Below are 13,110 nucleotides of genomic sequence, written 5' to 3'. Positions count from 1 at the left end.
GTAAGGCCTTACATGTAACCATACTGATATATCATCTCTTGTCATGAATATATAATGATTAAGTAACTACGTATTTTCAAAAGTATGTATGAAATAGAATTTCCTTGCCTAATATTATGTAATTATACTGTTTAAAGATGTCACTCACTCATGCACTATAGTCACTAACAACTACGTTTGAAAAGTCATTACCAAATTACACATAGTCCGGTATGTTTAGTCTTTTTCTATAGACAAGAATTTTCACACAAAAATTCTAAGCCTGAATATACAAAAACCCACAGGTGCATTTCCTATCTTCTATGATTAGCAATGGGTCCACTCAGCCACTGAACAGGCGTTGAACTCTTTCTCTCTCTGGGATTACTCCTTCCTCATATTTAAACTAACATTTCTAGTTAGGTGCATATATTGCATATCACTAATATGTGACATACATGAACCTAATGGATATATTCTTCTGTCGTTTGCATCACGAGAAACATGAGATTTTAATGACTTCGGTATGTGTTCGCGTTAGGCATCTAATAAAGTTTCCTTCGTTTGCACTACTTTGAACACATCCTGACCCAAAATGGCTGCCAGTCTTCTGAAATTCACCGTTCGAAATAAACTTTGAGAGTGGCAATTTAATCACGATCTAGAACTCGTACGTTTGGCTTCATGTTGATACTACGTATCCTTGTACTAGTAGGATACTAATATTGATTTGTTCAGTACTGTCGCATACCGGACTACGCGACTTTTAATTTACCGGCAAATCAGGGTTAATATATACAGAATTCTGCCAGATATAAGATAATATACAGGAATTACATTGCCCTTATTGGGGTCTTTGGACACTATTGAAAACATTATCTTTGACCTTCTTATAAATGGCGCCTGTTGTGGGAAGCTCGTAGATATGTACGTATGACCGATTTACGGTCATGTGACATTCGAAGGTAGAGATAAACACGCCGAGTTACGTCTACCGGCAACTCGAATTCGGAGCCAGACGCGAGGAGGTAGCTTCACATCGCAGAAACGTTCTCTTCAATTCGGAGGTAAGGATAGAACTTTTAGCACACTGGGCACATACATATATGTGGCTTACCTTTTTCCTGATTTAGGGACTTTATCATTCTCGGTGAGAACAGACGTATTCATACTTATACGGAGACAATTTTGGTTTCTTTTTTACTAGATGGGGTTCGAACTAATAAGTTCCGAATACCGCTGTTAATTGGAAGTACATACCTTACAAGGGCCTGCCCCCCCCACCGTCGCATGAATGTATGACTTGGAATTACCGTCATACTTGATGTATTATTCATCCGGACATACAATTTTTTCGTCGGCATTGTCATTATTTTGCACTTGTGTCCTTAGACATGGATATTCATAGCCACGTATCCTTTTCTTTCCTGTTCTTGTACATTACAGATATTATTTACAAGACGGTGTTCAGGTCAGTTATTTTACATTTCCACTTGTTCCAGCATAGCACTATATCGATTTATACCCCTAGCGAGTCCATATTTTGATTAGCCGTTTCGGTCTGTACTCCTTAGCCGACATTTATAGACTTTACATACCGCATGAAACATTTGGTAAACATCACATGGAACGTACTTTCACCACATATAGAAATACTTCACATACACCACCCATACGCTAAATCTATACACGTTCGGATAGTCACCCTCTTATCTGAAAAGGCTAGTACTCACCTGATCTCCTGGTGCATTTATGTACACCATAGCCTTGGGATACCGCCACCTGTTAAAAATCCCATAACGTTGACACCTACCCTGGGAGCACATTTGTTTGAGTTTGTTAACAAATGTTTGCAACATATATATAATAACATTTGGACTAATGTGGAATATCATATCAATTTGTACCTAGCCGTGAACAAGTCGCATGTACGATTTTACTAGAGGCGACGAAACACGTGTTGGCTTGGGAACCACTGTGAAGACTGTGAAACCACTACGAAAACGAGAATATTAAATTGAAAAAATTCAAAAGAAAGAAACGGAGATTTGTCTATTGCGTTACATGCCTAATTTACATAATAATTTTTTAAACCATATTTCTACGTGTGCTTGGGTACTCTCAACCTATGCCGGCATTTATGCTGCTTATAATGAAATATGGAAGGTTACCCAAGCAGACGCCGCAGAAAGAATGCGAGAAATAGATTGTATTCATTTAGAGAAATCTCTCGCTGTGGTGGACAATGGGTGAATGACTCATCCAGGATATATTCACTGGGCAACATTGTAGCCTCTGCTATAGACATTGTGGAACAAGATTTGGTCCTAATACAACAAGGCCAGTCTCAATTACGTTCTGTCCTGTTATTAGGCTGGACGCTACAAAACTTGCGTGCAGGCTATGTGCCTTGGCGTTTCATCAACATGTCATTTGTTTTCAGAATACGATCTCAATGACAAACAGATCGAACTGGCACAAAGTGGAGCAAAGTATACAGTGCTGAGCATTGAAAAACTGGAAGAATTGCTATTAACGGTAGCAGAAAAAACAGCTACAGAATGGATCATTTATGGCAAAATAACTCTGCCTGTTACAACTTTCCATTTTCAGTATTGCCTCAAACAAATGCAAGCAGGCAAATATGAAAGGTTGGGTAAAGAATACATCAAGACAGCCTGGGATTTACCTTACACACACATTGGAGCGGGGGGCGTGAAGTGTTTCTTAGCAGTACACGCTGTGAAAATGCACTGAGCGGTTCACTCATATGTCGGGATATTAGTTTACACGGGGCCTGTAGCGGTTCTACTGCAAAGTTATCCTGCCACCTGCAAGGTTCACCAGCCACTGTGATTAATCCAACGTTTGGCCAACTTTCAAATGGGAGTTACCTCATGTTGAATGATCAGAGCTGTTGTGGATTGTTGCCAGGCATCCCATATCTGGTAACGGTTGGTTCCAGGGTCACTTGCTGTATGCAAGTCTTGTTCCCCCAAATAGACACAGTCAGGGAGTCGCCTTTATGGCCTTCACTGAACATCTCTTCAATACGAATTGATACTTTAAGCAGAAGGAAAGCCATTCTTTTACAACAAACCGTGCCTTTGACCTTGGCCAAAGCAACCTATGATCTACAAATTGCAAGGACTTCGGCTGAGATACAGGCTCTGTGAAGTACAAACTGCCCTACACATTTCACAGAAATGTTGGGACGCATCTTAAACATGTCCGATACGAGCGGTATTGTGCATGTAATCAAGACCATATGTTCAGGACTGTTAACACCTTTTCAAGCAGTCCTCGGAATCATTCCAAACTTTGTGCACTCGGTGTTTGGTGGTCTGCCGCTATTTCTAGCACTCGTTGCAGGAATCCTGTTTTTATTCCTACAACTACGCTATGGCAAGCCAATCCACCAGCGTCACTCCTAGCACCTTGGAGAAAGTGTTGTGAGCGCATAGTACAACTTTTGGGCTTACCTCTACGAGAATTAAATACCACATGGTTTCTGTCATTCAGACCAATCTGGCAAGATTGCATCTTACCTGTTCTACGCTGCCTGCTATGCGGTGAAGAATGCGTGCTAGACGTCGGTCTAACACTACCATCAGTTATGCCAACTGATATCGGGTCCAGTAGAGTATTGATAACTGCCCATGCTCTGTGTTGTCCCCAGAGGCTACCAATCCTGATGACGGCATTCGTTGAGATCTCACAGATGCAACATACTACTGCTGAGGTACGAGATGGATCAACGGGCACACAGGTAACATCGGAAAGGAACATTGCTATTGACGATGCTTCAAATCCATGCGCAGTTAATCTTCTAAACAAGGTATTCCAACTATCACCGACATCGGTAGACGATCTTTTGTCTACAGGAATAGAGGATTTCATGTTTTCACCAGCCCCTTACACTGACTTTTGATTCGGCTCACAGTGTACCGGGAAAGCTATGAATTTTGCCTTCATTTTTCAAAACAAAGAAAAACCTTGGAACTTTTCTCATACAATTCTTTTTTTTCTCTAAATTTGAAATTTCTCTTTTTATGGCAAAGTAATATGCTTAAAGTAGAACTATTCATAGAGAACAGACTTCTTTGAACACTTCCAGGGAAACATTATCACCTTTTATTCACAACAATTTCATTTATGTAACATGATATGAAATGGCTTTGATCTTTTCTTCTGTAATTATGAACCATTTTGTCATATGTGTATAGGTTTCTGTTCATTCATTTAACTTCCACTGTAAATATATGCTTAGTATGAAACATTGCTTATTATGTACAGGCCCTTTGAGTTTCATCTCCAGCAAAAATTCAAATGGGACTTAAGAAAGGCCGTAGCAAGACTTAGTATTTTTGGAACAGACCAATCAGAATTCTAAAGGCAATTTTAAGAGTTCTGTCGTGTGATCAGATGGTAACCAAGTAGTCCAACAAATGCAAGTTTGTATCCCACCGCTGATCCACCAATGTGAGAAAGCGGCTCTGTATATACTGTTCCCAAATAGGTACAGGGTGTACAAAGTCCACAGTACCCAGAGGTTTGGCAGAGGCTAAAGTTAGATATAACCTTACTCTCTAAAGTGTTAGCTTGGTCGAGCAGTAAGGCAGTATCAGGAGTGTAAAGCATTTGTTGCACACACTCAGTCAGAAAATAGTCTCACACACTCAATAACTGAACTCTAGGCCAATGGTTTATATATAAAGAAATATATGCTAGTTTTATTTTAGAACCAACAATAGGTATTTAAGGCAAATGCTACTTACCAGTATGCATCTGTTCTTGGCATGTAGAGCTGCAGATCTACACACTGTACATAGATCGCCATCTGGTGTTGGGCGCGGATGTTTGCAGTGGTTTTTCCTCTTGGAAAGTCTTTGGAAGTCACGAGGTATGTGACTCCTCCTTTGGATCGTATTGCGCATGGGCTTCGGCTCAATCCTCAGATTGTTTTTCGCCAGCAGGGAAAGATGGAGCGTAGTAATAACAATGAAGATGCCCATGTGTGTTGTATCTAAATAAGATAAACTGGAACAGATGAAGGTAGCCGGCGAGGCGGGTGGGCGTGTGTAGATCTGCAGCTCTACATGCCAATAACAGATGCATACTGGTAAGTAGCATTTGCCGTTCGAGGCATATGAGCTGCAGATTACACACTGTGCATAGATTATATAGCAGCACCCATCCTTAGCGGCGACCACCCGTATCTGTCGCAGTGGTTTGAAATAATGTTTGGAGTACAGCCAGGCCAACACTAGCCTGTTGCTTAGTTTGCACATCTACACAATAGTGTTTAGTGAAAGTGTGCGGTGTTGACCATGTAGCTGCTCTGCAGCTATCATCTAATGGGATGTTCCCTAGAAATGCCATTGAAGCCCTTATTTTACGTGTACAGTGGGCTTTAGGGGGGAACGGATAGCGTTCGTTTTGCTTTGTGGTAGCAAATCTGAATGCATTTGACAATCCACCTAGCTATCCCTGACTTGGAGATGGGGTTGCCTTTGTGTGGTGGTGAGAAAGAGACAAACAGTTGTTTGGTCTTACGAAAAGGTTGTGTTCTCTCGATGTAGTAGAGTAAGGCTCGTTTGACATCTAATGTGTGAAGAGCTCTTTCTGCAACGGTCTGCGGTTGCGAGAAGAATACTGGTAGTTCTACAGATTGGTTTAGGTGAAAAGGAGAAATGACTTTAGGGAAAAATTTTTGGGTTAGAACGGAGAACAACCTTGTTATGGTGCATTTGGAGAAAAGGTTCTTGAATGGCAAGTGATTGTATCTCACTGACCCTTCTGAGGGAATTGATGGCTACAAGAAAGGCTGTTTTCCATGTTCGGAATTGAAATTCACATTTGTGTAGAGGTTCAGAGGGAGGTCCCATTAGTCTGGTGAGAACAATATTTAAGTTCCACACAGGTGAGGGTGGCACTCTGGGGGGGAATTTTTCTTTTGAGGCCTTCCATGAAAGCTTTAATGGCAGGTACTCTAAAAAGTGATTGATGTTGCCTGTTTTGTAGATAAGCTGCTATGGCTGCAAGGTGCAGTCTAATGGACGTATAGGCTAGATTGCATCTTTGTAGGTGTAGTAAATAGCCTATGATGTGTTGAATGGACACATCTAGGGGATTGATGGTATTGTTGTGACAATACACAACAAAACGTCTCCACTTGGCCGCGTAGCACGCTCTAGTGGTGGGTCACCTAGCTTCTTTAATGACGTTCATGCAGTCAGGGGGAAGATTTAGATAACCGAATTCTAGGATTTCAGGAGCCAGATCGCAAGGTTGAGCTGAGCTGGGTCCGGGTGCCTGATCTCTCCATGGTTCTGGGTTAAGAGGTGTAACTTTTGGTGCGATACTACAGATAGTTCCAGCAGTGTGGTGTACCACGGTTGTCTGGCCCAAGTTGGAGCTACTAGGATTAGCGCGAGGGAGTAGTGTTGTAGTTTGCGCACCACTAATGGAATGAGTGGGAGAGGCGGAAAAGCGTATGCAAATCTGCCTGACCAGTTTATCCATATCGCATTGCCTTTGGACAATGGGTGTGGACATCTGGCGGCGAAGCTTGGGCATTTGGCGTTTGTGGGTGGCGAAGAGGTCCATGTGTGGATGCCCCCACATTTGAAAGTACGGGTGAAGAACTTGCGGGTGGAGTTCCCACTCGTGGAGTTGTTGTGTTTGTCTGCTGAGCAAATCTGCCATAGTGTTTTGGACTCCTGGGACATGCTAGGCTAGGAGACGACTTCGGTACTCACCACCCTCTGTGCCGGAGTGATGTCCTCAATCGTCTTCTTCGGAGGCGCTGACTAGGCCCTCGCCGGTGTGTTGTCCTTCTGGAGCTTCGACGCCTTCCCCAAAGATGTCATCTGGAATCGTCGCCGACGAGTGTGCCATGGTTCTTCTCGCCCTTCGGTCTCAACCGGAAGGACTTGCACGCCGGACAGTCTCGAGCCACGTGTTCAGGGAAGAGGCAGAGGTTACAGACTTTGTGAAGGTCGGTGTGGGGGAATTTGGACCCACATTGAGGGCACTTCTTGAAAGGAGTCCTTTCCATTAGCCAGGACCGGAGCCTGGGTAGGCCCGAAGGCTATCGTCGATGGCTGGAATCGAAGGTCTTGATCGATGAGAGCCGCGTTGAGTGTGGAGATCACAATCGAAAACAATACCGCGAATGGGGTGAGGATTGCGCGTCGATAGAGGAACTGGAAACTGTTCGGAACCGGAGCGCGAAGATCCCATCCGAGCCCGATGGCGAAAAAAAAACTGAGGATGGAGCCGAAGCCCATGCGCAATACGATCCAAAGGAGGAGTCACATACCTCGTGACTTCCAAGAGAAAAAACAACTGCAAACATCCGGGCCCAACACCAGATGGCGATCTATGCACAGTGTGTAATCTTGCAGCTCATATGCCTCGAACATATACTTTCTCAGAATGAGATGCTTTATATAAATACTTTTACAATATGCAGTTGGCTTTTGTAGAAAGTTACAAGTGGTTGCAATAGGCAACACAATTTTAAACACAATAATGCATAGAGTTCAATGGAAGTTTCAAGTTATTTGCAATAGATTACTTTTGGAATTCCAGGACTGGATCCTAGATTCAGTCCTGGGTCAGTACTTGGAATCAAGTGATAACAGTTGACTTAATTACTGTGATGATTTTTAGACAATATTTTGCTATTTTAAAAGTCGACGCTTAAAAAATATTTCATAGAAAACAGTCAATGATTCCCTATGGCAGAAAATTCAAGTTGCAGGTATAGTATGTTCTCGTTACTTTTGTAATCCAGTACTGGGTGCCTAGACTCAGTACGGGGACCTTTATACAAAACAGGTAAATAATTACATTTTCAGAAATTATACGATTTTTTAAGAATATTTAAAGTTTGCAGAAATTGACACTTAGAAGAAATTTCACAGAAAAACAGTCAATGATTTCCTTTGGGAGAAAATTGGGTTACTGGTAAGTACAGTTGTAAGTATTTTTCCCGAGTCAGTGCTGGGCAACAAGATCCAGCACTGGGAGCTCACCTAATAGCAGGTGAGTAATTTCGCTACTTGGCTGATTTTTGGTGAATATTTAAAGTTTTGAAAAGTCCACACTTAGAAGAAATTTCAGGAAAAAACAGTCAATGTTACCCTATGGAGAAAATTGAGTTATTGGTTTAAAGGCAAGTACTCGACTGGCAGAGTTAAGGTTCTGGGCATAGACTCGGGGGTCTCCCCGGGTCAGGTAGCTACAGTTGGTTCACCCTCAGCGGCACAAGGGCGGCCGGGTGCAGAGGGAGTTAGGCCCAATGTTATCCTATGAGAGGTAGGGGGGCCTTGGTTGGTGGCTGCTGACTAGCAGGTCACACGGCTTTGGGAGCTGGGCTCCTGGTCACTTACTCAGGGCAAGTGGGGAAGTAGATAGGTGTAGAGGTTGCACTGCCAGGGCCACTCAGGCGGCTGGGTGCAGGGTGCTTTTGAGCCTTCGGGCGCTCAATTGATTTCAATGGGAAAGCTCCGGTTTAGAAAAAGACTGCAAGCTCGGGGACGAAGATTCTTCAGGTGCTACCACCACTTCGAGAGGTAAGTTGGGTAGTTGGAGGATAGGTAGGTACCCCGGGATTGGGCACAGGGGGCCGTGGGGCACCGGGTGCCTTTTGGTGTCGGGAAATCTTATCCTCTGTTGATCGCGGTTGGGAGGGCACCTGGTTCTGAGGCTGCAGGCTTCTTCGGGAGTGTCGAGGGAGGTCCTTGGGTGTCGGACTCTGGGTCACAGTCGTCATAGGGTCGTCCTCGTGGTCTTTGTTCACTCCGGCACAGGTCAGGCTTGGCTGGTGCAGAATGTGCTGGGTTCGCGGATCCGGGCGGCTGCCAGGGATTAGAAGTAGATTTTGAGTAGAGCCTCTACTCATGGGAGTCCCAGGGGGCTTAAGAGTCAACAGGTAGCCAGGTCCTCTGGGGTTTGTGAAGTTGCTGGCCACAAGAGATGCCGGGTTGGAGCAGGAGCAGGTTCGAGGGTCGACAGGCCGGTAGGGCTGGGGCCAAAGCAGTTGATGTCTTCCTCTTAGCAGCTGCAGGGCAAGTCTTCTTTCTTCTAGCTCTTCTTCGGATTTTGGAATCTGGAATCTGGGGAAGGAAGGTTCAGGGTGCCCCTAAATACTAGATTTAGGGGCGTTACAGGTAGGTGAAGGGCAGGGAAAAATGGGTCCCTGTCCTGGGGTGGGTACAACCCCTATCCTGCCTCTCCTGTGGGAGGGGGGCAGTAGCCAAGTCCTGATTGAGGAGGGCTTCCCATCTTCAAGATGGCGAGAGCCCGGAGATGTGCTTCACCTCGCCTCCCCCACCTGAGGGGTGTGGTTGGCAGGCTAGCACATCCCCCGGTCCTTATTTGGGGTTTCCGGCCAAGCTTCCCGCCAGAGTGGGGGGTTGCAGTGGCCTGGGGAAGCTCACAGAGGCGGCATGCCTTTGAAGCTTCCCCCTGCCCATCCTGGGGGAGGAGATTTAGCACCTCGCCCAGGATGTGCATTGCTGCTGGCCCAGGAGAGCAGGGGCTCTCCTACCCAGGGGTCCAGCAACATGTCTGCTGTGAGGCAGCCTAGGCAGCCTCAGAACAGACGTGGATTGTAGGTTAGGTTTTAGGGGGCACCTCTAAGATACCCTCTGGGGTGCTTGGTACATTAAATCCCACGCTGGCATTAGTGTGGGTTTAATGTGCTGAGAAGTTTGATACCAAACTTCTCAGTCTTCAGTGTTGCCATTATGGTGCTGTGGAGTTCGTGTTTGACGAGCTCTCAGCACCATGTACTCTTAACTGGCAGCACTGCACTTACAGTGCCCAGGAATGGACCTGGGTACTGTAGGGGCACAGGGCTCCTGCGCCCACACCACTGGCATAGGGCACCCAGCTAGAGGGGTGGCTGATGTATGCCATGGCAGTGTAGGTGGTGGGCATGGCACACAGGATTGTGTGCCATGTCGACTCTCTTTTGTCTTGTACCCAGAACGCCAGCCTGCAAGGGCAGCCTGTGTGTGTGTGTGTAAGGGTACAGGGCCTCTAAGGGTGGCACAATGAGTGCTGCAGCTCTTAGAGGCCATCCCTGGTCACAAGGCCCTGGGTACCATTTACCAGGGGCTGACATGTGGCCAGGGTTTGCCAATTTGGGTTTAGTGTTTTAGGGAAAGGAACATAGGCCCTGGGCACCTGATTGGCAGGTGTCCAGGGCACACTCTGTCAAAGTACATTCAGCAAAAAGTGGGGGCATACCATGCAAGAAAGATGGCGCTTTATCACAGATATATAATGAAAAGTGTTCTTAAATTGATGTAATTACCTTTTTTAATTTTGAAAAAGATTCAAACAATAAAACAGTTCAGTTTATGTGCTGTGATACTTGAAATTTATGCTTTTTTCAATTTTTTCTTTGGTTCATTGTAGTATGTATACAAACTCAATTGAGTAGTGTTAATCAACACAAAAGGTATATCTTTATTGTTCAGTAAAATCACTACGTTATAAAGCTTTATAGACTTGAAAAGGGTCCGGGTCTATGACTTCAGCATAAATGGCGGAATAGCACTTCAATGGTTAATACAACAGATCATTTTTGCCCTCTCTTATCACTGACACACGGTGTGCTGTCTAGATTTCCTACTGGAGAAGGATTTAAACCAAACCCATCTTCTCCAGCCGTAGGATTAGAACATAAGTAGCATAAAGATAATAAATACAGTGATCATGCAGACCATCAGTGTAGATCTTCTCCTGCCCACACTTTGAACAGGGCTTGAAGAGACAGCTTTTCTCACTATCAAACATAGTGTAAGTTGGTCGCAGGCAGAAGTCCCTGTGGGCCAGTAATGTGGATAAAACACCAACAATTCATTAAAAACAACTTTACTGAAAGCTGAAGGGAAGGCGATCTAAGGAAAATGAAGTAGAGGTCATGGCCAATCCAAAATAAAATTAGACAGAGGTTAAAGAAGAGCTCTTCTCAAACTGCCTCACACATGACACAGTAGAAAACTGGGTTAAGGTGGACTCAGACTAGAGACATCAGAACTTCCAGGTCTATGAAAGATCCAGTGCTGGAGAAATGACAAAACTGTTGCCTCAGGTTGTAAACATTACGTTATATTTTATTGTATATATTGATTGGTTCAATTTTTAAGCATTTACATTCTGAGATCTTAGTGAAGCGTCTTTACAAAAACCTGACACTTGCCTGGAGATTTACAACTTTATTCCAACTGTGATAAAGTTGTGACCTCCTTACATATACTTTTTTGTGTAAAGCCTTGACTGTGTCTCCATGTCTATCCGAATCATGGAGCCAAATATCCATCGTAGATTAACTACTTAATGTCTTGGCTACGGTAAGAACCAGGGGAGGATGGGGGAAACATACACAGAGAATTCATTGCCCTAACATGAATATTTTAGTGAAAGCTGGTACGAAGCTCTTTCAAGCGATGCACCCACACTTTGAACCATATTTGTGCGCAAAGTTGTGCTTTCCCCAAGCCTCAAAGTGTTATTCCAAACTTTTGTGTTTAGCTGGCTATGGCTAATTTGACTTATTACATGGATTGTGCCCACTTATAGTAACCTATTTAATTTGTATTTATTTTGATAGCCATGCAAGGTAGGAAAATCATACCAATTTATTAAATTATCAAAAAGATTGTTTACCACAGTCTCTTTTGATGCAAAGCCTTTCCATGCAGTCTAGCACTGCCTATGGCCCATTTAAAAATTGGTTAGATGCTTACCTAGACAACGCACAAGATGCTACAGAAATTACTTTTATGTTATGGTAAAAGTGATCAGAAGACTATTTATTGTCATCGATGGGGCTACCAATTGGCTCACTCGAAAGGTCATAGAATTTAAAGATCTATACATTACCACAGATTCTTGCTTTGTGCTTTCATTTCGAACCTCAGATGAAAGAAATGAAGAAGAGCTGCCATTATGAACCGGTGACAGGAATCTGCAGAAATTAAGGCTTCACAGTTAGTGAAACATGTTAATTAAGTAACAGCAGTTGATCCTCTTTAACACAGCATGGAAAACACCTGAAAATAAGTAGTTCTCTGAAAATTCATGAGAATGCCATGCTCAAACTAATATTTCAAATACATCCGTCACATTTTTTGCCTAATTCCATCCCAACTACAGACAGCCCAGTTAATTTCCACTGCATCCTAGTAGAGACGTACTCCGCAAAAAGGTTACCTGTAACAATGGTTTTTGCTTAGCAACTGTTAAACATTCACAGATCTTTTATCATCTAGTGTCAATCTAAAATAGTTTTACTGGGTTTTAAAGACTAACCGGTGCTATCAGCGGGGGTATAGATACCTGATCCTGATGGCGAAGGAAGAAACCAGAATTGCCTAGGGTTCAACATCACTATGATTACTCTGAAGAGTTGCAGCATCAAGAGCATTTAACATTTTGTCTTATAAGGAAGTTGGGTAGGAGACACAGAGGAGGAACAAGACTGGCATACTGAAGGACTCAAAACGACTCCACAATGTCTGTAGGGTTTAGGAAAGCAGAAAGGCTTCTGGGATAGATGTCAAAATGAAACAGTTACCAGCATATCATATTCCTAATCGCCATTCAGAAGTATCCCCAAGGGTAAAGGCTGTTCAGCAGACACCAAAAATTCTTGGCTTATAATTACTACCAGCAACTTGCAGGGGCCCACTGCCTGCCCAGTGTGTCAAACTGATAGCTATTTTAATCTATTAGGGGTGTCTGGTCCAGCTAAGCGCTACCTGTGCCTTCCTCCCAAAGCCCTCCTCTGAGAAACTTAATGGGTGGCAACAATGTTCCATTCTACTTTTGGGAATTTAGGTTGAACAACTCTTCTCTTTCCGAAGAGATCGGCTCTGTAGGGAACCACACCTAGGTCAGTGACAGCGCAACGAAGAAGGTGACTGCTAACCAAGACAAGAGGACTTGGGAGTGTTGCATTTAGGCAAGTATTGTAGATCCTGGTGTTGGGAAAGTAGGCAGGTGAGCAGCTAAAACAAGCAGAAGTAAACCTAGAGTAGGAAGATATGTTGCCTCCTGAAAAATACACCACCTTTTACCCCGGAACTGCATATAGCCTGCCTGTATTCT

The 13,110-nt window shown here is 43.9% G+C and overlaps 1 protein-coding gene across 2 annotated transcripts in view; it reads right to left on the bottom strand.

The window, feature by feature from the left end:
- Window positions 1–13,110, bottom strand: part of RNF168 (ring finger protein 168) — a 107,467-nt gene that overhangs the window by 33,987 nt on the left and 60,370 nt on the right. For both annotated transcript variants that reach the window (XM_085634184.1, XM_085634183.1), the window contains exon 6: window positions 11,884–11,968. In XM_085634184.1, coding sequence (XP_085490310.1) covers window positions 11,884–11,968 — 85 coding nt within the window. The remainder of the gene's footprint in view (window positions 1–11,883; window positions 11,969–13,110) is intronic.

This window comes from Triturus cristatus, chromosome 11, assembly GCF_964204655.1.
Source record: "Triturus cristatus chromosome 11, aTriCri1.1, whole genome shotgun sequence".
NCBI classification, from domain to species: domain Eukaryota; kingdom Metazoa; phylum Chordata; class Amphibia; order Caudata; family Salamandridae; genus Triturus; species Triturus cristatus.
The sequence above is the reverse complement of the archived record's forward strand: the minus strand, read 5'-3'. Positions and strand labels throughout refer to the sequence as shown.